The sequence below is a fragment of the Tenrec ecaudatus genome, chromosome 12, assembly GCF_050624435.1.
Source record: "Tenrec ecaudatus isolate mTenEca1 chromosome 12, mTenEca1.hap1, whole genome shotgun sequence".
Lineage (NCBI taxonomy): Eukaryota > Metazoa > Chordata > Mammalia > Afrosoricida > Tenrecidae > Tenrec > Tenrec ecaudatus.
In genome coordinates this window covers 26,944,987-26,967,585 of record NC_134541.1, presented here as the reverse complement: position 1 = coordinate 26,967,585, position 22,599 = coordinate 26,944,987, and the positions used below count along the sequence as shown (strand labels likewise).

The window sequence follows — 22,599 nt, the reverse complement described above, 5'->3', positions numbered from 1 at the left end:
GAAGCTCAGTCCCCACCCTAGCTTGTCCCCCAGTGCTCTCCCCCAAAACACCCCCCACACTCCCCCCAGCTCTCACCCGAGTGGTCTGGCACTGGGTAGAGATGAGGACTCTAGCAAAAGGGTCTGAGAGACCACTGTCGTCTGCTGCCAGCACACCTCGGGCCTGGTACAAGTGGGCCCGGAGCTGGAAATAGCTGAAGTCTAGCGTGTGGGGGAAAGAATACGCCACGTTGGCTCAAACAACCAACCGGAGTCCCTGACTCCAGAAGACTGCTAGCCGGGGGCTGAGTCCCTAGCCCCTCGCCGGCTGAGCTCTGGGTCCACCTGCCCCTAGCCCTGTACTCACCATCCCGGTAGAGGCTCTGGGGTAGCCCAGCCGAGGGCTCGGGCAGCAGGTCCGGGGGGAGCTCTGAGGTACAGGCTTTGACTTGTTTGCCCAGGCCCAGCCACAGGAAGAGCTCCAGCTTGGCGCAGACCTCACCAGGGGCGGCCCCGGGTGCCTGTTACGAGGATCTGACAAGTCAGGAGCTCCAAGACCCACACGCCTGCACCCCGAAGCCTAGCCCTGCTCTGCATCATGAGAAACACCGCCTGCTGTACACTCCACCGAGACCCTCGTGCCACACCCGTTCCTCTTCACAACAGTTTATCGAGGGCGCTTACAGCTCTCGCAACAACCCATGCATCAGTGGTATCCAGCACGTTTGTACGTATGTTGCCATCAATATTTTCTAGACATTTATTTTCTATTGAGCCCTTGACGTCAGCTCCTCTTCCCTGCCCCTCCTCCCATGACTCTTATGCTCCCATCCTGCCCTAACATCGTTACCGTCTCCACCCCACAAGTTCATGCGCCCAAATGACACGCAGAGCCCTGCACGCACGCCCGCACACCTCACTCACCCTCTGGCCCCTCCATGCCCAACACGTTTCCACGGCCTGTTCCCTACCCCAGGGTCACCATCTCTCGCCGGGAGGGACCTTTTTGGGGGTCTTCTCCAGGGGCAGCTCACTTAGAATGATGTTGCCCTGAACCAGCGGTCCTTGTCAGGGACTAATTCACCACTCTCCACTTTTATTATGCTGTCAGAGCCGCAGCAGCAAAGACAGGTGCAGGCCCAGGCTAACACATGCTGTCTTTTGTTTGTTTTGGGCGTGTAGCTCATTTCAAAGCCGATAGAATAAAGGCATGATCTTCTTTTCAGTTTTTAGAACTGAAAAAGTTTTGGGGAAAGGTGACTGGGAGCCAGACCTCCACTCTCAGTCCTGTCTTCGCCCTATGAGTGTGACCTCCCCCCTCCATTAAGCCCCCGCCCCGTGGTCCCTCTCACGGTGAGCAGCAGACTCTGGATCTTCCCGCAGTCTCGGCCCCGCTCCTCCTCCACCACAGAGAACAGAACATCCTGGGCAGGGATCCGGGCCCAGGCCACCCGGCGCCGCCCACTGAACATCCAGACCAGCACATCAGGGAGGGGTGGCTGAGGCTGGGGAGCATGGAGAACTTGGTCACAGGACTGGATTTGGAGCTGAGACTACCTGCTCTCCTAGCTTCAACAGAGAGATGGAACAAATATCCATTTCCAACCCTCACTGTCCCCCCGTGCACCAGCTCCTGGAGGCCACCTGACTCCTGGGGGCCCAAGAGAGGCCTTCAGCCTCAGTGCGCAGCTGCCTTCTCTACACTTTCCTTCCTCCAGAACCTGACCTTGAACCGTCTTCACCACAAAATGCCCATTCACATCAGCCAAATGCTCCAGCCGGTGTCATCCTTCTCTAAGAACCAATCTGGCCAATTACCACCTTCTCTAAAATCCCCATTGCCCGACTTCAACGCCACCAGCTCTTGTCCAGACAATTGCACCAGCCTCCCCTCCAGCCTTCCTGCCCGCCTCCTCGGTCTCCTCCCATCCCATTCTCTGCCGTGAATGATTGGCTGGGTCTGTTCAAATGGCATTTCCTTCTGGACGCTTTCCTTGACTAACTCTAATCTAAGTAAGTTATCCTCCCACCTCTTCACCTTTATAACATTTTCCTTAACGTTTCTTATAAATTATAATTATTTTCTTATTCAGCTACAGATTGAGAGTATCTCCTTTTCTAGAAGAGAATGACACAGACTGAGTCTCCAGAGCATAATACAGAGCCCAGCACATAGTAGGCGTTTACCTGTCACTGAGAAGCAAAGCTAGAATTAATCACTCCCTTGTTCAAAGTCATCCAGACGTCATGTATTTCCAGTAATATCATAAGCCAAGGAATTAGGACAGACTTAATCACTCAACTAAAATATTTTCCAAAAGGTAATGGTGAGATAATAAGAGTAAAAAATTACTGTAAGTGAAGATGGGATTCTAAGTTAGCAGAGCATTTTTGCCACAAGGGTACTTGCCAAATACGGTACATCTGAACTTTTACAGTGAAGTAAAAACACATTTAAAAGCTCTGGTTCCACTCAGCGAAAGAAGTTAATAGGAGATGTCTCTGCCTTCAGCTAATGAGGGCCCCAAAGAATGATGACTTCAGGATAAATGGGAACCATGAATTAACCTGGCCCCGTTGCAACAAAAGGTCACGAAAAGGCTTCTGGTGGCAATGGTGGGGAGCGGAGAGCCTTCCTGAGACTGCAGAACCCCCCGAGGTTTTCAGGGTGTTGGGTGGGGCTTAGCATTCAATTTATGGAGAGCTAAGGCAAAAGCAAAGTCAAATGTTCCCTGGAAGAACATACCTCTCTTCTGGGACTGAGAGAATTCTCACAAATCAGGAAAGTGAGAAGCTCCGAGTCCAAAGCACCGAATGAAACAAAGTGCCCTGAGGGAGTACCAGCAATCTCAAATGAACAGAAATATGTACGACTAGGGTCACCTGACACTATACAGACGGCCCTGCTTATGATGCCCCAAGAGAACAGAGAGCAAACTTAGCAAATGCTTATTGAGAATAAGAAACTATAGAAAGGAACAATGGATTTGGAAAATAATTCAGAAAGTCTAATCATTAAAATTCAAAGGAAGCACATATACAGTCTTCTGAATTTCAGTTAAAAAGCCAAAGAAACCCAGCGGGGAATGGAAATTTTTTTTCAACAAATAGCGCTAGAGTGTCTGGCTATTCATATGAAAAATGAAAAATGTTCCTTTCCCCATATGTCCACACCATATGCAAAAATTAACTTAAGAATCATCAAAGATGTAAATGAAAAACATAAAGCATGTAGAAGAAAACAAAGAACATCTTTATGACCTAGAGAAGATACAGGTTTCTTAATATGTGTCAGAAAGCTGTAAACTTAAGAAAAATTAGATAAATTTAGCAGTTAGATTTCATCAAAATTTAAAACTTCTCTTAATTTTTATTTTTAAAAAGTATTTGTTGTCTGGTTGTATACTGTTGCTTTGTTTTCCTCTGTCTAGTTTTCGTGCATGTTAGTGACTCCACAGGTCTGTCTGAATAGGACAGGCTGGATGAACTATCTGGAGGAAAAACAACGGGACCGACAGTTTTGGGGGGACTTGGGGTGGGGGGGTAGGGGGGGTAAGGAAGTGGTGTTAACAAACCCAGGGACAAGGGAAAAACATGGGACCCCAAATGGTAGAGAAGGGGGAGTGGCAGGCCTGGTGGGAAATGATCAAGGGTAAGGTTGCTTAGAGAAGAGGTATACTCTAGCCCAGGTGGCGATGAAGCATGGTAGTAGGGCAGGAGGAAAGTCAAGGGAGGTGGAGGAAAGAGCTAGGAGTCAAAGGGCATTCATGGAGGTCTAGACAAAGACATGTACATGCAAATATATATAGGAGGATGGGGAAATAGATCTATGTGTCTATATTTATAGGTCAAGTATTAAGGTGGCGGAAGGACCTTGGGCCTCTACTCAAACACTCCCTCAATGCATGAATACGTTCTTTTATTAAATTGGAACTCTATGATGCTCACTCTCCCGACACAACGGCTGGAGCCAAAGTGTGTGAAAAAGTAAATGTGGTGAAGAAAGCTGATGGTGCCCGGCTATCAAAAGAGATAGTGACTGGGGTCTTAAAGGCTTGAAGATAAACAAGCAGCCATCTAGCTCAGAAGCAACAAAGTCGACATGGAAGAACACACCAGCCTGAGTGAGCGAGTGGTCCCAAAGGGATCAGTTACCAGGCATCAAAGAACAAAAAATCATATCATTGACTGCACACCTCCATGATAGGATCGCTGAAGACAAATGGGTGCATAAGCAAATGTGGTGAAGAAAGCTGATGGTGCCCGGCTATCAAAAGAGATAGTGTCTGGGGTCTTAAAGGCTTGAAGGTGAACAAGCGGCCATCTAGCTCAGAAGCAAATAAGCCCACATGGAAGAAGCACACCGGCCAGTGCGATCACGAGGTGCCCAAGGGACCAGGTATAAGGCATCATGCAAAAAAAAAAAAAAGATATAAGTGTGTGTATGTATGTGTATATATGTGTATATGTATATATGTATGTATATATATGTATATATATCATATTAAATGAAGGGGGAAGTGCAGAGTGGAGACCCAAGGCCCAAGTGTCGACCAATGGAGATCCCCTCATAGAGGGGTTTAGGAGAGGAGATGGGTTAATTAGGGTGTGAGGTAGTATCGATGAAGAACACAGCTTTCCCCCGGATCCTGGATGCTTCCTCCCCCCAACTACCATGATCCGAATTCTACCTTGCAGGGCTGGATAGGACAGAGGCTGTACACTGGTGCATATGAGGGTTGGAGGTACAGGGAATCCAGGGTGGATGATACCTTCAGGACCAAGGGTGTGAGGGACGATGCTGGGAGAGTGGAGGGTGAGTGGGTTGGAAAGGGGGAACTGATTACAAGGATCCACATGTGACCTCTTCCCTGGGAGAGGGACAGCAGAGAAGGGGGGAAGGGAGACTCCGGATAGGGCAAGATATGACAAAACAACGATGTATAAATTACCAAGGGCACATGAGGGAGGGGGGAAGGGGAGGGAGGAGGGGAAAAAAAAGAGGACCTGATGCAAGGGGCTTAAGTGGAGAGCAAATGCCTTGAGAATGATTGGGGCAGGGAATGTATGGATGTGCTTTATACAATTGATGTATGTATATGTATGGACTGTGATAAGAGTTGTATGAGCCCCTAATAAAACGTTTAAAACAAAAAAAATAATAATAAAAAATAAATTGACATGATGAGCGCAGAGTGACCCAAAAGGCACCTGCAAGATAACTGGACAGTCCCTCACAAAAGGGCCACATAGAGGAATTATATCTCCAGGGTGCAGCACAGCACTGATGAAAAACAGAAGTATCCTCTGGTTCCTTGATACCCCTCCCCTTACTATTTGTATTACTTCGGGTACGTGGAGTCCCAGAAGAAGAAAGAGAGAGTGAGGAGAGGAGGATATCTGAAAATCTCATGGCTGAGAAATTTCTAAAGTTGATTAAAGATATCAACCTCAAGATTCAAAGTCAGTGTATCCCAAACAAGATAAATAGGTAGAAACTCACGCCTACGCACTTTATAGCAGGATTTCTAGGAAAATAAAGATAAAGCACAGAACTTAAAAAGGAACCAGACAAACAGAGAGATCAAAGTTTACCAGGGGCAAGAAGGGGTGGGACTGTGAAGGAAGGGGTCTAAGCTTAGGTGGAGTTTGTATTAAGGAGTTTGTATTAAGGGTGAAGAAAACATTTGGAAATAGTGGTAGAAATGGATAGTGGTGATGGTGGCACCCCATTATGAGAAGCCAATGGCACTGAACTACACGTGTAAACATTGTTGAACAGGCAAACATTTCATTATATATACTTTTACCACCATATAAAATATAATACGTGGACCCCCTCCACCCTTCATATGGCAAGTTCACAGAGATTCCCTGGCAGGCCCTGGGACTCATCTTTAGCAGTGAGTCCTCTGGCCCTGGCATCGTACCACAGGACAACTGTTAAGTCACTGTTATGGCCTGTTCAGAAACCGCTAGAGCTACTAAAAAACTTAGCAGGAACTGTATTTCGGGGTGAGGAAATGGGGTGTGTGAGCCTTTACCTCCTGAGCCAGGAAGTGCAATTTCGCCAGGAGTTTCTTGGCCAGTGCTACTTTCTTTTGCACATTACTTGGTCTCAGGTCCCACAGAAGTCGAAGTCCTTGTTTTGCCAATAGTTTCTGGAAGAGCAGGAAGAGAGCAGAAGTAGATGGGCCAATATAATCCCCTTAATTCCCCTACTCACCCATCCCTACCCCTCCACCCCACTCCCCAGGTTATGTCTGCACAAGTACACGCACCCCCTTTCTCCATACCAAGCTATGTACCAGCAGCTTCCCTCTGCAGCGATCCAGGGCATTGGGCCGATTCATTGTCCTGCGCTCGGCCCCACAGCAAAACTGTCTGCGATGGGTGCACAGTGGGTAGAATCAGCCAAGAGAGTGCTGTTCCTTAAAGGTCATTTCCCTCAGATCAGGCCTCCAACCCAGACTCCCTAACAACCCCTCTCAGGCCTGATCTCTGAAGCAGCAACTTTCCTCACTCAAGAACAGCCCGCCAGCCCAGAACTCATGAACACCTAGCTAGCTACCATCCTGACTACTCAGGTTTAGTCCATGGGCCAAGAGTACTGATATCATCTGAGTGCTTGTCAGAACCACAGACCCATAGGTCCTACTCCAGAACTACAGCACCACAAATCTATACACTTATCCCCACAAGGGATTCATATGTACATGAACTAAAAGTCAGCTCAAACAATACAGCTAAATCCATTATAGCCCTAACATTCCAATCTCAGAACAAACATGCCTGTTTATTCTCAAAACTTAAATCATCCTACGCTCCTCTCTCTCTCTCATAGCCAGCAGTCTCTACCTTCAAAATACACCCAGAATCCGGCTGCTTTTCTCCTGCTCACCTTCTCTGGAGAATGATTGTGGCCCAACCCACCATCAACTCTCTCTGAGAGCCTTTATAACAGTCTACGAGCTAGGTCCCTGATTCCATTCTTGCCTTCTTCCCTACATAATATTCTCAGCCTCCAAAATGATCGTTCAATGATTTTCCAGCCCATTTCGCTCCATTCCTGCAGTTTCTCATCTCAAACTAAAAAAAAAAAAATGTTCTTAAAATAGCCTGCATAGAGGGACAGCAGAGAAGGGGGGAAGGGAGACTCCGGATAGGGCAAAATATGACAAAATAACGATGTATAAATTACCAAGGGCACATGAGGGAGGGGGGAACGGGGAGGGAGGGGAAAAAAAAAGAGGACCTGATGCAAGGGGCTTAAGTGGAGAGCAAATGCCTTGAGAATGATTGGGGCAGGGAATGTATGGATGTGCTTTATACAATTGATGTATGTATATGTATGGATGGTGATAAGAGTTGTATGGGTCCCTAATAAAATGTAAAAAAAGAAAAGAGGAGAAAAAAATGATTAGGGCAGGGACTGTACAGATGTGCTTTATACAATTGATGTATATATATGTATGAACTGTGATAAGAATTGTATGAGCCCCAATATATTGTTAAAAAAAACAAACAAAATAAAATAAAAATTTCTCTTAATGAAAAAAAAATAGCCTGCATAGGTTCCATTTGAACTGGCTCCCTTTGTCTCCCATCCTCTTTAAAAAATATTATCCTCCCCAGGGACATTCCTGGGAACAAACGTAAGAACACTTGTGAGGGTGATGTTGTACAGGGGGTCTGGGGAGACGGTGTTGTAACACAGGGTCACAGGGTCGCTATGAGTCGGAACCCACCTAGAGGGCGCCTAATAACATGAACACACAGTACATTCTTGTGACCACACTGGCCCACCATGGATACACCGTAGCTGTCCCTATCTCAGGGCATTTGAATTAGCTGCTCTCTCTGCAAGAACGTTCTGAGACCTTTGACCCGTTTACTCCCTTTCTTTATTCTGCTTTCTGTTCAAATGTCACCTTTTCATAGGCCCTTGCCAAGCCACTTAGATTAACAGTATCCATGCTCTCTCCATCTGTGTATGCGCTATTATATTTGTATATCTGCCCCCCTAAGGAGAACATACACTTGGTAGATATTCAAAAATCTATTTGTTGGTTACAATAAAGGTATTTTTGAGATAGGATATTTGGGGCCCATTTTGACTCTCAAATATTTTTTAAACTTTGTATTATAGAAGAATCTCAAAAATATAGGACACTGAAATAAATGGCTCAGGTTATGGAGTTCATGGTGGTGAGGATGAAAGATGGAAACACCTAGAACATGTCTTCTCGCTTAGTGCCATGATGTTGTAATTAGGGGCCAGTTGACAATGCAGGAGAGAAGCTGGGCAACTGTAGAGCTCAGTACTCCAGCGGGTGGGCAGAGGTGAATCAGATCATGGTTGAGGAGCACACAGAGGGCAGAAATGCTTCCTCCTGCAGCCAGTAGAAAGGAGCACACGTAGCTGCAGGTGCAGCAAGAAGTCAGATTGAATGAAGAAGAGACAAGGCTTCTCTTTCCCCCTAGGTAGGAAAGAAGGCCGTTACCTGGAGGCCTGGAGGAGATGGGGTGAGGGAAAGGCCAAAAAGCCTCTTGGCGCATGGAAAAGGGAGTATATTGGAAATTGGAGGCAACAGAGGCACCTAAAGATCTGGGGTGGCCGAACGACCAGTCATCTGCATCTGCATCCCTCCTCCCAACTCCCTGGATATAGGCCACCAACACCGTCAAGTGTTGAACAAACACAATTTCAAGGCGCCCTCGGGTCCAAACAGCCACCTCCTAGGGCTGACACAGGGAGACAGAGACCGGCAACCAGGAGAGGGGTGCTCTCGGCTCACCTGCTCCCAGCCACCAGTTCTTCTAGAGCCTGCTTGAGTCTCGCACAGGCTCCAGGTCCCGGCCTGCGTTGCAATGTCTCTGTCTCCTGTAGTCCCTGGTCCTGTGGAACTCAAGAGAGAGAGCAGGTGAGGGCGGAGAGTCTGGAGGGTGGAGGTGGGATCGCCTTTAGACCATGCCCCCATTCAAGGCTCTGTCCGACTTTGGCTCCTTGGGGTTCCTGCCTCCACTTTTCTTGACCTCTATTGGCTCCACCCCTGCAGGGCTCAGCCCACAATAGCGGCGCCCTTCTCCTTTGATAGTCTTCTCCAGGGCTTGGTCCCTTATGAGGACTAGCCAAAGTAAGGGAGACAAAGACTCGCCCCCTCGCTTCTAAACATCATTCTGGTTGTACTTCCTCCAAGGGGGAGGAGGTACTCCTTCCGGCAGGGCAGTCCATGGTAGAGTGGATATTCTTTGCCAACCCCTTAATTAAAATGCGCCCAAGAATGGCTGCTGGCCAGATGCTCCTTGGGCCTCGCCCCTTCGTTTCGCGCCTCCCTCCCCTTGGACTCTGCCCAGTCCTCACCAGCCTCGCAGCCACTTTGCCCACGCTGTTGCTGCTCCGTAGGCGCCACGTGTGGTCCTCCCATCGGCTCCAGACGCTGACGCAGGGCTTGCGGCGACGCAGGGGCAAGCAGAAGTAGGGCCTAGGCGGGCAGAGGGGGGTGGAAGCTGTAGGAGACTGTCTGGGGCCCTAACCCCGAGACATCTCTGTGCTCTCCTCCCCGTCACCAAGAGCACTCACCCACTGCCGTCCATGGGCTCTGGCCGCTGGGCTGGTGTCCCCAGCTCCTCCTCGGGCTCAAGCTGTGAATCGGACTCCAGCAGGGGCTGTCCCTCCAACGAAGCTCCTTCCATTCCCTCCCTAGTCCTGGGACCCGGGCCCACGTGCTCCTCCCGGCGGCCTGCGCAACCTGCCCAGCGCCAGGAAAGGCCTTTGAGAGCCCTTCCCAGCATCCAACTGCTCCCTCAACCTTTTCTGCCTCAATGGAGGTCAGAATCCACCCCACACGGAGAGCCAACAGCCCCTCCAGGTGCCTAAGATCTGATGCCCAGTGACCACCCGCAGACCCATGACATCAGGCTAGGTGGCACACCGATGGAGATCTCAAAGCTGATGGGTTGGGAGACCATGGCCTGGTCTATCATGGTGGCCTCGAAGAGCACCCCGAAGAGCAGGAAATCTTCGCAGGGCGCCAAGGCGTTCTGGGGAAAGTGAGGCAAGTGGCATCCCCCGTCGTCCCCACTCCCCACCACCACCAGGAAGAAAGTCACCACCGGGATCCTCCAGTCCTCTCTCCCCTTCTAGCACCTACCCTCTGGACGTTGGTCCACCTTGATCAGTCTGTCTGTCTCTCTCTCACACATACACACACAACCAAGTGTACACACAGCCATGGTTCTTAGTGTCTGGAAGCCGAATTACAGCCTCCAGAGGAAATGGTTCTTCCTCCCAAGTGTGTGAGCTAGGTGTGACCCCAAGCCCTTAGCCAGGTCCCAGTCTTCACCTCGGGCAGCGGCAGCAACTCATCCACTTCCACCTCCATCGCACTAGGAACCTCGGGAGCCTCCGGAGTCTGGCCAGCCTGGCCCCGCCTGGCTTTCTTCTTCTTCTTCCCTGCGAGCCGGGAGAACCTGGACACCCCCTGGGGAGCTTGGGGGGGCTCGGGCTCAGCTCTCCCGTCGTACACCTCCACGGACACAGCCATCAACAGGCGGCCGCAAAACCAAACGCCCTGGCCAAGGCCTTCGTTGAGATTTTGGAGAGAGTCGCGGAGTCCCGAGCTGGGCGGTGAGCCATAGAGGGGGACCCAGGCCGGACCGAAGGTGGGGTTAAACCCCGCTGTGGGCGCGAGAATGGTGCTTCGGGAGGCAGCTGGGGCAGGTGGGGGCTAGGTGAGTGGGCGCATCACACCCTGGCTCCACCTGTTTCCCGGTGGGCGGGGCAGGGGTAGGGGCATCCGCGCCCAGCGGGGTCCCAGTCCACAGCGTCTGTGGGCGGGGCTAGAGATGTCCGATGGGCTGGCGGCCGGAGGATTTCGTCCGTCCCGCAGCCAAGGTGAAGGCCGGGTTTGTAACCTGGGGCACCAGGCGAGGCAGGGAAGGACGCGCGGGGGTGGAGAACTGTTGGTCCAGTCGAGGGGCCGGTCTTAGGGTCAAGAGTTGGCCGTGGGCCGGAACCTAAGGCGGGCTAGGGCTCAGGGGGTCCCCGCGCGCCAAGGCGGACTTAGAGGCCCGGGTCTGGCGGAGGCGCGTGCGCTCACTCACCCACGCGGCCCGCATGCGAGATCTGCTTCAGGTCCAGCATGTGCGTGGCGAGGGTCACCTCGAGCAGGGGCGCGTCATCCCGCAGCTGCAGCCGGAGGCCCCGCGTCAGCGGCGGAAAGAGCTCGACGAAGCTCAGCTGTTCGTTCCACTCGGGTGCCGCCGCCTCGGCACGCACCGACGTGTCCGCCTGCGGACCGCGGGGAAGACAGGCCAGCGGAGCGCCGTCAGCCGCGGACCGACAGCTTGGCAGCCCCAGTGGGGTTCGGACGCGAGCACTCACTTGCTGCCCCAGGAAAGACACGCGGACGTAGGGGTCCGTGAGGACGCGCTGGTCGTGCAGCGCGCGGGCCAGGCTGCCCAGCAGCCCCGGGCGCAGCGAGGGCAGCCCCTCCGCGCGGTATATGCGCACGCACAGCCGTGCCCAGGGCCTGGTCGCGGGCACCCGGCGTGGCAGGAGTAGGTTCCTAAGGGAAAGGGGCGTGAAGGAGGTAAGGAGCCACGCCGCTCCCAGGCCAAGGGATGGCTGCCCACCTGGCCCGCCCCAGCCCCCAGCCCTAGCTCACTTCTCCATGTCCGAACTATGCCCTGGGCCCAGGGGAGGGAGCGGAGGGGGCAAGTCCCCACGCGTCCTCACTGACAAGGTGACCTTGACGAAACCCTTGATCCCAGCGCGGGTGTCCCGGGGGTCGTACAGCGGAGCCCATTTATGGTAGAAGTGGCCATCTGTGGACGGAAGGGAAAGGGGCAGCCCGTGGATCTACAGAGAGGACCTGGACTGTATGGAAGAGGCGACCCTACATACAGGCCAGGCCAGGGTACTACGGAGGTCAGCCTGCGGCAATGTACTGCCCTGCCGTAGTACTTTGTGATTAGAGATCCAGACTGAAACCTGGACCAAGTCGGTGCCCTGAGGGTCCTGTACCTGGGTGGTCGAGAACGATGCCTAGGTCCATCCTGAAGGTGCCTATCCTGGTGGCCATGAAGGGAAGGGCCTGCGAATGGAACGCCTGGAAGGTGCAGGGTTAGTCCTGGAACGTCAGCGCAGGCCCCTCACTTCTCCGAAGGAAACCCCGCCCCCCCACCACCACCACCACCTCCTCACCGTGATCTCCAGCAGCAAGTCCTGCAGGTGAACCCGGGTCTCATGAAATTCGAACAGGAAGTACTAGGTTGAAGAGGGGAGACCAAGATGAAAGAAGTTCTGTGTTAGGCATTCACGTCAGCTTGGGCCACCCTGGCACCTGCTCTTTGCAATGAGAACCCCCACCCCTCTCCCTTACCTCCTTTTTCCTGGATCCCAACCAGATCCATTGCCAGGGACACTTACTGACCCTGCAGGGTTTCAAAAGACTATAAAATCTGTGTGGGAGCTCACAGCCTCATCTTTCTTCCTGGGGGTGGCTGGTGTATTTGAACAGCTGACTTTGAAGTTAACAGCCTAGTGCCTAAACTACAGGACCTCTAGGGCTCCTTTTGGCCTGGATAGACCCTGCATAGCCTGAGGAGTCCTGGGGCACAGTGGTTACATGTTGGGCTGCTAACAGCAAGGTCAGCAGTTCTAAACCACCAGTCAATCCTTGGGAGAAAGAGGTTTTCTACTCCTGTAAAAAGTTAGTCTCAGGAGCCCTGGTGGCTTGGTGTTGACACATTGTGCTTGAGCCACAAGAGTTACCGTCTCTAGAGTCACCACAAGTCGGATTGAGACAATGGTAGTGAGTTTGGTTTAGCCTGGCCTGCCCCTGGGCATCGTCCTACTTCTCCTTGGGTGCTTTCCCCTGCTGGGTCCCACTCATCCCTCCTTGGGCCTACCCCTTTCCTTGACCCGACTCACCTCATTGTAGAAGGGGCAATTGGTCCCTCTTTGTGTGGCAGTCACTCGGCGCTGATCCCCAACCCGCACAGCCACATAGGGGTTAATGTTAACCCCCACTAGTTTCTGCGCCTCCAGCACCGTGACTCCCACCTACAGAGCAAGGAAGGAGGAGCAGAAGGCCAGGTGCTCCTGGCTGGGAGGTGGGGAGGGGGAATGTGGAAGGTTAAGATTTGAAGGGAGATTGGCACCTGGAAGTCCTGAGCTCTGGACACCTGGAAGGGAGCCTCAAGGGCTAGACTGCGAGCTCGGCTGTAGGAAGAGTTAATAAGGTCGGCTCCACTCAGCCGTTTTCCTCACTTCCTTCCCACATCCCCACTCACCCCACAAGCTCAGTGCCGGAATGAGGTCACCTCTCCCCGTGAACTTTTGGATTCTGAGCCCCCTGGGTCACATATAGCTTCCTTGCTCACCATACACCCCCCCCCCCCCCAGTTGGCCCATTCCTGGGGCCCTGAAATCAGTCATTTACTCAACCTGTGGTAGGCACTCGGGCCGTGCCATCAACAAGACAGACTCAATTCCTCGCCCTTGGGAAGCTGTCGTCACTGCCACGGGCAACAGAAGTTGTGTGAATGGATGTACCTGTGTATGACTAGGGCAGTGTCTGTGCCTATAGATGAGCCAGCTTTGAGCCCAGGTTCCCATCCTTCAGCCCTACGCTAGACATGCGCTTGTGGGAGCGGCGGCAGTGTGCGTCTGCGTGTAGGGATGAGTAAGGCTGACTGGCTCACCGGGGGAGTGTGGGGCAGGGGCATGAAGGAGTACGGTGGTTATCAATTACCTCTTGAGGCGAGTGAACACCATGCCAGAAAGCTCCACTTCGGGCTCGTCCTCTCGCTCCAGCTCCAAGTCCAGCTCACTCTCTTCGTCCTCCTGCTGGCCTGGGCCTCGCGCTAGCCTTCGGCCCAAAGCCATTGCCTGCCGTTCTAACCGGGCCTCTGCAGGCCTGATAGGAAAGACCCTCCAGGGGTAAGTCTGGACTCTGCCTGCCTTCCCCAACTCCAATACCAATGCCCACTCCTGGGGCAGACCTCACTGACCTCAAGATGAACTCTCGACCTGAGGAGTGACCCCACTGATCCCAGGACTGATCCCAGACACTGACTCTTCAAATTCATTATTGATCTCTGATCCCAGAACTGACCTCTGACCTCAAGACTGACCCTTTCGCCCTGTAACGAACCCTTTGTTCCAGAACTGGCTCCCAACTCCAGTGACCCAAGTTGTCCCCTCACACTTACGTCAGTTCCTGGAAGCCAACATTGGAGATGATCAGCTCCGAGCTGGCAGGAAGAGAAGTGAGATTGCTAAGCTCATCTGGAGCGCTGCTCAGCAAGGCCCAGCCATCGCAATACCCAGGAGATCCCTACTGAGGCTGATGGAGGGGTTACCTGTCCCGGATAGGGCCTCCAAAGTCTTCCTCTGCCCAGGAACCAGTTACCCCCTCTGGGGGCTGATACCTCAGGTCCAGCTCCACCTGGATCTGAAACCAGATGCATAGTTTCCCTCCAAACCAAATGAAATCACAGCCCTCCAGTCTATTCTAACTTGTTAGTATACCTTCAAGTCGGTTTTTTCCAACTCACCATAACCCTCCAGAGGGGTTCCAAGATCATTGTCAGAGCCAACACAGCCTCGTCTTTCTCCCTCAGAGCAGCTCGCGGCTCTGAATCACCCACCTTGCAGTGAACAGCCCGCCACTTAGCCCACAGCGCCTCCAGGGCTCCTTACCATCTTCCTGAGGGCCCTTCAACTTGCCCTTGGTCTAAGCTGGGCCCAAGAACAGTCTTTTACCCTATCTAACTCCTGGCCTGCACCCGGTAGTCGCCTGTGGCCCTTTTCTGATCATTCATTCCGGATTACTTACTGTAAGTTCTATTAACTTACCCTTTGCCAATTACGTCTTAAGGCCAAACTTCCCTTATTGCCCTGGGAAATCCCTTACTCTGGCCTCCACCTGTGGGGGAGGTCAGATGCTTTCAGACATCTTCCCTGAAGGCAGTCGCTGCCAGACTGCTGTCTCCCCACACCACAGGGGTGGGCCTGCTCCCTGCTTCTGGAGACAATGGATTAATGGTCTATCAGTTGAGTCAAGGAACAGGCCAAATAGGCTCTGTGATATCCAAAGTTAGGCTGCCATCTTGTGTCTAGGATCTGCCCATCTTGTCACATGTATACCCCCAATCCCTCCTCTTCCTATTGCATGTATTTCCCTAGACCACCCCCTCTCATTACTGTATGACCTATAGCACAACCCCTTCCTGAGACGAATGTCCTCACCTGTAATTAGGGGGCTTGCATGTCCCCAGAGAATATAAAACCTTGGGCTAGCAGTAAAGATCTCTCTCTCCCTCCACGTGGACCACCAAGCGGGACTGAGGTGAGCATGCTACCATGAATTGTGTCAGACTCCATTTATTTCAATATTTCTCTTCAATCTGTCATACTCTCTATAACTTTACTATGATCTTATTATCGCTGTATAATTGCACTTACTGGACCCGTAATGATGTGTTAGGGGCTGGCTTCCCCTGACATCCACCAGCCCTGGCACCTTTGCAACCCAACTAGGCTCCTTCAGGGCAATAGGTTTTGCACATGCGTATGCTCTGCCTGGACCGTTCTCTCAGCTCAGCTCCTGGTCTTTCCGCCTCCAACTCAAGCTCTTATTCCAGGACCCTTTTTGGATCTCCTAATTGACACCTGCTTGCTCTACACTCGCTCAGCCTCCAATAGCTCTTCTGTAGCACTTTTCAGCTGTAGTTTTACAGTTCTGAGTGTGAACGTGTTGTAATGTGTGTCTACCTCTTTAGACAGGGAGTTAGCGCTAAGCAGGGGCAAATCCTTGTCTGGTTTTGCTCACCATTGAGTCTTCATTGCACGGCCCCTGGTGCCCAGGAAGGGCTTTCTAAACAATGGCGGGCTGAATCAGGAAAAGAATGACCGCTCACTGTGTAAGGGAAGAGCTTAGAGAAGCAGGACACTGTGTCTAAGGGGCAGATCCATTTCCCTGATGCTCTGCTTGCTCTCCATGACAACAAAGAACAAACGCTCAGGGAAATCGAGCCAGGCTCACCTTTGTCTCCCACAAGAATTGTGTCTGGTGTAGGGCCTGGTCTCCCCTCATCCCCACACTTCTGGCCCACAGAGCTGACTCTGGTTTTGGTCCCATCTAAGACTTAAGCGGGTGTGCAGTGGAAGGATCCCTGGCTGAATGAACGGAGCTTTGATGCCACGCCCGTCTGGGTCTAGATTTTTTTTCTTCCCCCTTTGAGACATGGAAGCTTCGATCTAGAGAAATTCTCTCTGGCTTCGGGGTAGCAGGTTGAAAACTGCTGGGCTCACCTGGGTCACTCGTAGGTTCTCGTCCACTAGGGCTTCCCGCAACACCAAATGCCCGGTGTACTCTAGATGCTGCAGGGAGATCACCAGGGTACCCAGAGGCCTGAGGGAGTGGCATGGAGTAATAGAATGACCCAGAGAAATGGACCGAGTCACTCTCAACCCAAGCTGCATCTCAGCCTTTGGCTTCCCCAAGTCTGCTCACCTGTGGCTGAAGACACGGCTGCAGTTCACCACTTGCACAGACAGACACTCTCCGGTCAATGGCGCCCCATAATGCGGCCAACGGAACAGCTGGTGTTAGGAGGGAACCTTGAGACACTTCCTGCTGAAGCCGACCCTGACTTCCAATCCAGGCTACTCCCCAAACTTGGAGCTAACTCTAGGACTAGCAAACCAAACATGGAACTGATTGTCCCAATATGAGATTGACTCCAAACTATTAACTTGTCCCCCAAACTTAGGGCTGATTGTCCCCAAACTGGATCTGGCAACTCACCTAAGATTGACTTTACTTCCTGAGACTAAACCACCCCAAACCAAGTAAGGAGCCTCCCAGCCCCAGTATGGACTTGAACTGGGACTCAAGCCCAGCTTCTTTCCCTCCAGAAATCAACCCTACTGACCTCACCAATATCTGCTTCTGGACCACATTGGATTTTCCTTGTTTTCTGGGTGAAACCTGTTCAGAACTGAAACTAGTTATTAATTAGCTCCTCAATGCACATGCACACACAACAACAATCATTCCCCTCTATCACCCACAGTGCAGACTCCCAGGACTCACTCTCAATGCAAGGTCAAGGTGGAAGATGGGGAGGAAAGGAGGCAAATGGATAGATGTGTTGGGTAGAGGTGGAAGGGGACAGGCTGTAGTGACAGCTCAGAACAAGAATTGAGAACCAGAGCCCCCCAGTCCCCAGATGCCTTAGAGCACCACTGCAGGTCTCACCTCGAAAGCAGAGCTTCACTTGTCGGTCATGGGTGCCCGGCAGCCCTGTGAGTCGCCGCACACACACAGTCAGAGCCATGGTCCCAGTGCTACTGGCTCCCTCTGCCCGCCTGCCCTGCTGCCCACCTGAATGGCCTCTGACTCACCGGACTCACCCAGCAGGTTCAGCAATCCCTGCCCTTTAGTTAAACACAGCAGTCTGACAGGGTGCGGGTGGGGGTCATGGGTAAACAGGGAGTGTAAGGACCAAGAGATGGGAGTAAGGTCCTGATGTTCAGGTCCATCCTCCATACCTGCACCAGCTGCAAACTGGTAGGGCTGTTTCATCCTCCACCCTGCATCTTTGTGGGGTGGGAGCTTGGGTGGGGTGGGATTGGAAGAACAGGAAAAGGACAGGACCCCAGTCTGATACCTGCTAGCCTAGGAGGGCTGGACTGCCTTTGATCCCTGGTCCATCTCTGTCCCTAATGCCCACCACCAGGCCTGGCACACGGATTGGATGGATTCACAAGTAGATCCCCAAGTAACCAGCATTAGTGCAGTAGGCACGCAATTTATTTATTTATTGTGACATATTTATTAATTGAATGACTTAATGAGTAATTGAGTGGATGTCTCCAGCTTGAAAATAGTGGGTCATCTGTTGAACAGTGTAAGATATGACAAAATAATAATTTATAAATTATCAAGGGTTCATGAGAGAAGGGGGAGCAGGGAGGGAGGTTGAAAAATGAGGAGCTGATGCCAAGGGCTTAAGTGGAGAGCAAATGTTTTGAGAATGATGAGGGCAACAAATGTACAAATGTGTTTTAAATAATCGATGTATATATGGATTGTGATAAGAGTTGTATGAGCCCCTAATAAAATGATTTTTTAAATAAACAGTAAAACATGGGAGAAACAATAGTGGGTCATCCAAATGAAGGCTGAGCATGAGAGTGGGACTAGAGGAAAGTAAAAGGAAAAAGAGGAAAGAGCTAGGAGGCAAAGGGTATTTATAGAGGTTTAAATAAAGGCATGTACATATGTAAATATATTTATATATGAGGATGGGGAAAGAGATCTATGTGAATATATTTATAATTTTAGTATTAAGGTAGCAGATGGACATTGGGCCTCCACTCAAGTACTTCCTCAATGCAATAAAACTTTGTTCTATTAAATTGGCATTCCATGATGCTCACCTTCCTGACACAATCACTGATGACAAATGTATACATATGCAAATATGGTGAAGAAAGCTGATGGTGCCCAGCTATCAAAAGATATAGCATCTAGGGTCTTAAAACTTGAAGGTAAACAAGCAGCCATCTAGCTGAGAAGCAACAAAGCCCACATGGAAGAAGCACACCAGCCTGTGTGACCACAAGGTATGGAAGGGATCAGGCATCAAAGAACAAAAATTCATATAATTGTGAAGGAAGGGGAGTGCAGATTGGGAACCCCAAGCCCATCTGTAGGCAACTGGACATCCCCTTACAGAAGGGTCTTGGGGAGGAGACGAGCCAGTCAGGGTGTAGTGTAGCAACGATGAAACATACAACTTTCCTCTAGTTCCTAAATGCTTCCTCCCCCCTCCACTATCATGATCCCAATTCTACCTTACAAATCTGGCTAGACCAGAGGATGCACACTGGTACAGATAGAAACTGGGAACACAAGGAATCCAGGATGGATGATCGCTTCAGGACCAGTGGTGAGAGTGGCGATACTGGGAAGGTGGAGGGAGGGTGCGCTGAAAAGAGAGAACCAATTGCAAGGATCTGCATATAACCTCCTCCCTGGGGGACGGACAACAGAAAAATAGGTGAGATGTCAGACAGTATAAGATATGACAAAATAATAATTTATAAATTATCAAGGGTTTATGAGGGAGGGGGAAGTGGGAAGGGAGGGGAAAAATAAGGACCTGATGCCAGAGGCTTAAGTGGAGAGCAAATATTTTGAGAATGATGAGGGCAATGAATGTACAAATGTGCTGTACACAATTGATGTATGTATGGATTGTGTTAAGAGTTGTATGAGCCCCTAATAAAATGATTCTTTTAAAAAAGAAAACAGTAAACTAATATTTACCTGGCAGGGGAGATACCATGATCACGAAGGTGGTTTTCCCAGGGCGAGGCTCATCCATTGCACTCCGGATGTGCTGACCCCTGAGATTTCCCCAAATGTGGGAAACTTGACTGCATCATTTGTGGTAGTGGGGGACTGCGTTCGCACTCTCCCCTGAAAACAAGAACAGTAAACTAGCTCTGTAAGTGGAAAAGAGGGTCAACGAAAGCAATATGGTATCAACAATAACTGCACGCTGTGTTACTGCAGGTGCTGCCTCACCGCATGTACACAACGCAGCTTGTACAGTTTGAAGTCTAGCACGGGCTGATGATATTCCAGGATGCGATGATATGCTTAGAGCAGCCTGTGGTAGGGCTCATACACGCTGCGCTGTGTGCACTGTTAACTGCATGCGCTGCGTGACTGCATAGGCAGCATTGCCGCTTATGCACGCACAGTGCGGCGTGTACAGTATGAGCCCCAGCACAGGCGGCGGCTCTATGCAAGCACAGTCAACACTGGGTGCAGATAGGGATCAATAAGAAAAAATCAAATAGAGCAGACTAAGTACGGTAAATAAACATACTGCATATCCAAGACCAAAGATATACCGGTACTTGTATTCAGCAATGCTTGGGCGGAGCAAGGGGGCGTGACCAAGCACAGGTACGACTGTAGAGGCTCCGTCATTGGTCACAGCCCTGGAGAAGACCCGGAGAAGAAGAGCGGCTGCATCTGCCGTTCATCTGACAAGCATGCGGGGCGCCAGGGTACCAGCGCACAGAAGCGGGCGGGGTTTGGCCGGTGCCGCACGGACAGCACAGACGCTGCGGGCGCGCACGAGAAAAGAGCGATGATATCAGCAGTCACGATCCACCCACAGAGGCTGCAGGAGCCTGCAGATGAGCTGGAGAGACTAGAGAGCACCTGCACTGCACCGAGAACAGGTAAGTGGGACCCTCACTCTAGTATAAACCGAGGGATGGGAGTTTTGGGGTTTTTTTAAAATACTTTTATTGAGGACTCTTACACCTGTCATCACACTCCATACATTCCTCCAGTGTGTCAAGCACATTTGCACACATGCCACCATCATCACTTGCAAAGCATTCTCTTCCCACTTGAGCCCCTGGTATCAGCTCCCTATTTCTTCCCCCTCCCTCCCTGCCCGCCTGCCCTCTCACTTGCAAAGCATTCTCTTCCCACTTGAGCCCCTGGTATCAGCTCCCTATTTCTTCCCCCTCCCTCCCTGCCCGCCCTCTCTCACGAACCCTTGAAAAGGTATAGATCATTTTCCCATTTCTTACATCGTCCTCTGTCACCCCTCACCACTTTTCCGTTATTCATCCCCCCTGAGAGGGGGGTTCTAGGCTGATCCTTGTGATAGATTCCTGAGGGGGGCTTTTACAGCATAAAAAATGCTGAAAAACTCAGCTTATACACGTGTATATAGATATTTCTTGAGGCCCAGGATCCTTAACGTGGAGCTCTAGGATCCTAGTGGGACCACAGATTAATTCCGTGGCATTTGTGAACTCTTTGAATTGTAAAATATTGAGATAGTCTTTTCGTTTTTCAGGATAAAGGGATCCTAGGTTAGGTGAATATCCCTTAAACCTTTGTTTTATGATGACGATGACTTTTAACCCTTAGACCTTTAAGCATATGCGCAATACTTTTGCGGAATGAGGGAATGTATGTAACCTCTTGTCTAAACCATTAAAAGGTGATCATAACTGTGTGTTGAGTAGATTTCATTGCCATCCACTTAATCATTCTGTGTAATGATACTTCCAATGTGCAACACAGCTAGACCAATAGACAACATCATGATAAGTAGATAAAAGATTACAGTTGTCAATAATTTAGTTTTACTTGGATCCAGTGTGCTCCTGGAAGCAGCAGTCAGCAAATTAAAAGAACAATAGGAAGGTCAGGGGGAAATGACAGGGGCAGGGGAAGATACTGGGAAGTTAAAGGGAACAGGCAAATAATGTTATCTACAACAGAGAAAATCTGCAGCAGTGGAAATCTATGAGTAGATGCTTGGATAGACACATAAGCTGAACGGGTGTGGGAGGGAGAATGGAAACACACCCAAGAAAATATATGGATTTGATAGAGGATATTTGTATATGTGTATTTACCTTTGCTGAAAATATATCCATGTGTGGTGAAGCACATGTAACTACATACCTTGATGGAATGAGCCCCTAGGTCTGGGAAGATCAGGACCATCAACTCAGAGGATACCAAGGTCAACTGGCATAGCATAATTCAGAGGCATTTTGATGAGTGACTGGTATCTTAAAAGCTTGTGAGCAGCCATCTAAAGTGAACCTATTGGTCTCTCCCCATCTGGAGCAAAGAAGAGTGATGAAAATAGAAAGGCAGTGTGTTAGTCTGGGTCCATTAGAGAAACAAATCCACAGAAACCCTTATGTATGAGAGAGAGAGAGTTTTATATAAAGGGTAAGTGTACATAAAGAAAGCATCCCAACCCAATGCTGTCCAAGCTCATAAGTCCAACATTAGCCCGTATGTCCGACACCGATCTACAAAGTGCCCCACCATCTCACAAAGCTTATGCAATGACGCTGACTGCAGGAGGAGAGCCGAATCAGTGATCGGGTAAGCATCTCAGCGCTGGCAGGGTCTCCACACGGCTGCTCCAGCACCCAGGGCTGCATCGGGGTAGGTCCATGTGGCTTCTCCTCAGGGCTGTCCTGCAGGAAGTGAGCCTTGCTGGCTGAAGCAGAGAACTGGCTAAGGCAGCTGCACCCTGGTCCAACCATCAGAAAGCAAAAGACCCAAGAACTAGAAAGGCGAGGCTCACTGAGCTATTTATCTCTCCACCCTTCAATTAATCCCACATGTGTTTATCGGCCAGGTTGGCACAATAAACCCTCATTATCTCAAGCAGTAACAGCCAAGCAGACCCAAGGACTATGCAACACCTGTCTCCACAAACCTAAGACCAGAAGAACTAGCTGGTGCCTGGCTACCACTACCAACTGCTCTAAAAAGGATCACATTCAAAAGTCCTAGATGGAGTGGGGGAAGAATGTGGACTAGAACTCAAAATCACAAAAGAGACTAGGCTTTCCGGTTGGATAGAGGCTGGCGGGGCTCCAGAGACTGTGGCCCTTAGCCTTCAGGTCTGCATCTGACCTCCTCTCGGTGTTAGAATAGTCTGCTGCTTAAGATCAAATGGGCAGCATTTGCCCAAGGACACAGCTCAGAGGGTTAGGACACAGGGAGGAATGAGAACGGAACACGGGGAGGATGT

The 22,599-nt window shown here is 50.7% G+C and overlaps 1 protein-coding gene and 1 non-coding gene across 2 annotated transcripts in view; one reads left to right on the top strand and one right to left on the bottom strand.

Annotated features, from left to right (window-relative positions):
* The window catches only part of LOC142422390 (fer-1-like protein 4), a 31,658-nt gene extending 14,327 nt beyond the window's left edge, over positions 1-17,331 (bottom strand). Inside the window, 24 exon segments of the mRNA XM_075527782.1 lie at positions 77-201; positions 347-500; positions 1,332-1,484; positions 6,024-6,140; positions 6,276-6,363; positions 8,778-8,878; positions 9,344-9,464; positions 9,563-9,731; positions 9,915-10,023; positions 10,326-10,660; positions 11,086-11,272; positions 11,366-11,549; positions 11,649-11,808; positions 12,008-12,092; positions 12,188-12,250; positions 12,917-13,048; positions 13,147-13,207; positions 13,740-13,904; positions 14,200-14,241; positions 14,350-14,441; positions 16,304-16,403; positions 16,506-16,594; positions 16,927-16,982; positions 17,253-17,331. Coding sequence (XP_075383897.1) covers positions 77-201; positions 347-500; positions 1,332-1,484; positions 6,024-6,140; positions 6,276-6,363; positions 8,778-8,878; positions 9,344-9,464; positions 9,563-9,731; positions 9,915-10,023; positions 10,326-10,660; positions 11,086-11,272; positions 11,366-11,549; positions 11,649-11,808; positions 12,008-12,092; positions 12,188-12,250; positions 12,917-13,048; positions 13,147-13,207; positions 13,740-13,904; positions 14,200-14,241; positions 14,350-14,441; positions 16,304-16,403; positions 16,506-16,594; positions 16,927-16,982; positions 17,253-17,331 — 2,967 coding nt within the window.
* Positions 17,332-19,320: 1,989 nt separating this feature from the next.
* On the top strand, positions 19,321-19,484 carry LOC142423647 (U1 spliceosomal RNA). The gene has a single exon (XR_012779254.1). It is a non-coding gene; the product is annotated as a U1 spliceosomal RNA (small nuclear RNA).
* The last annotated feature ends 3,115 nt before the right edge of the window (positions 19,485-22,599 follow it).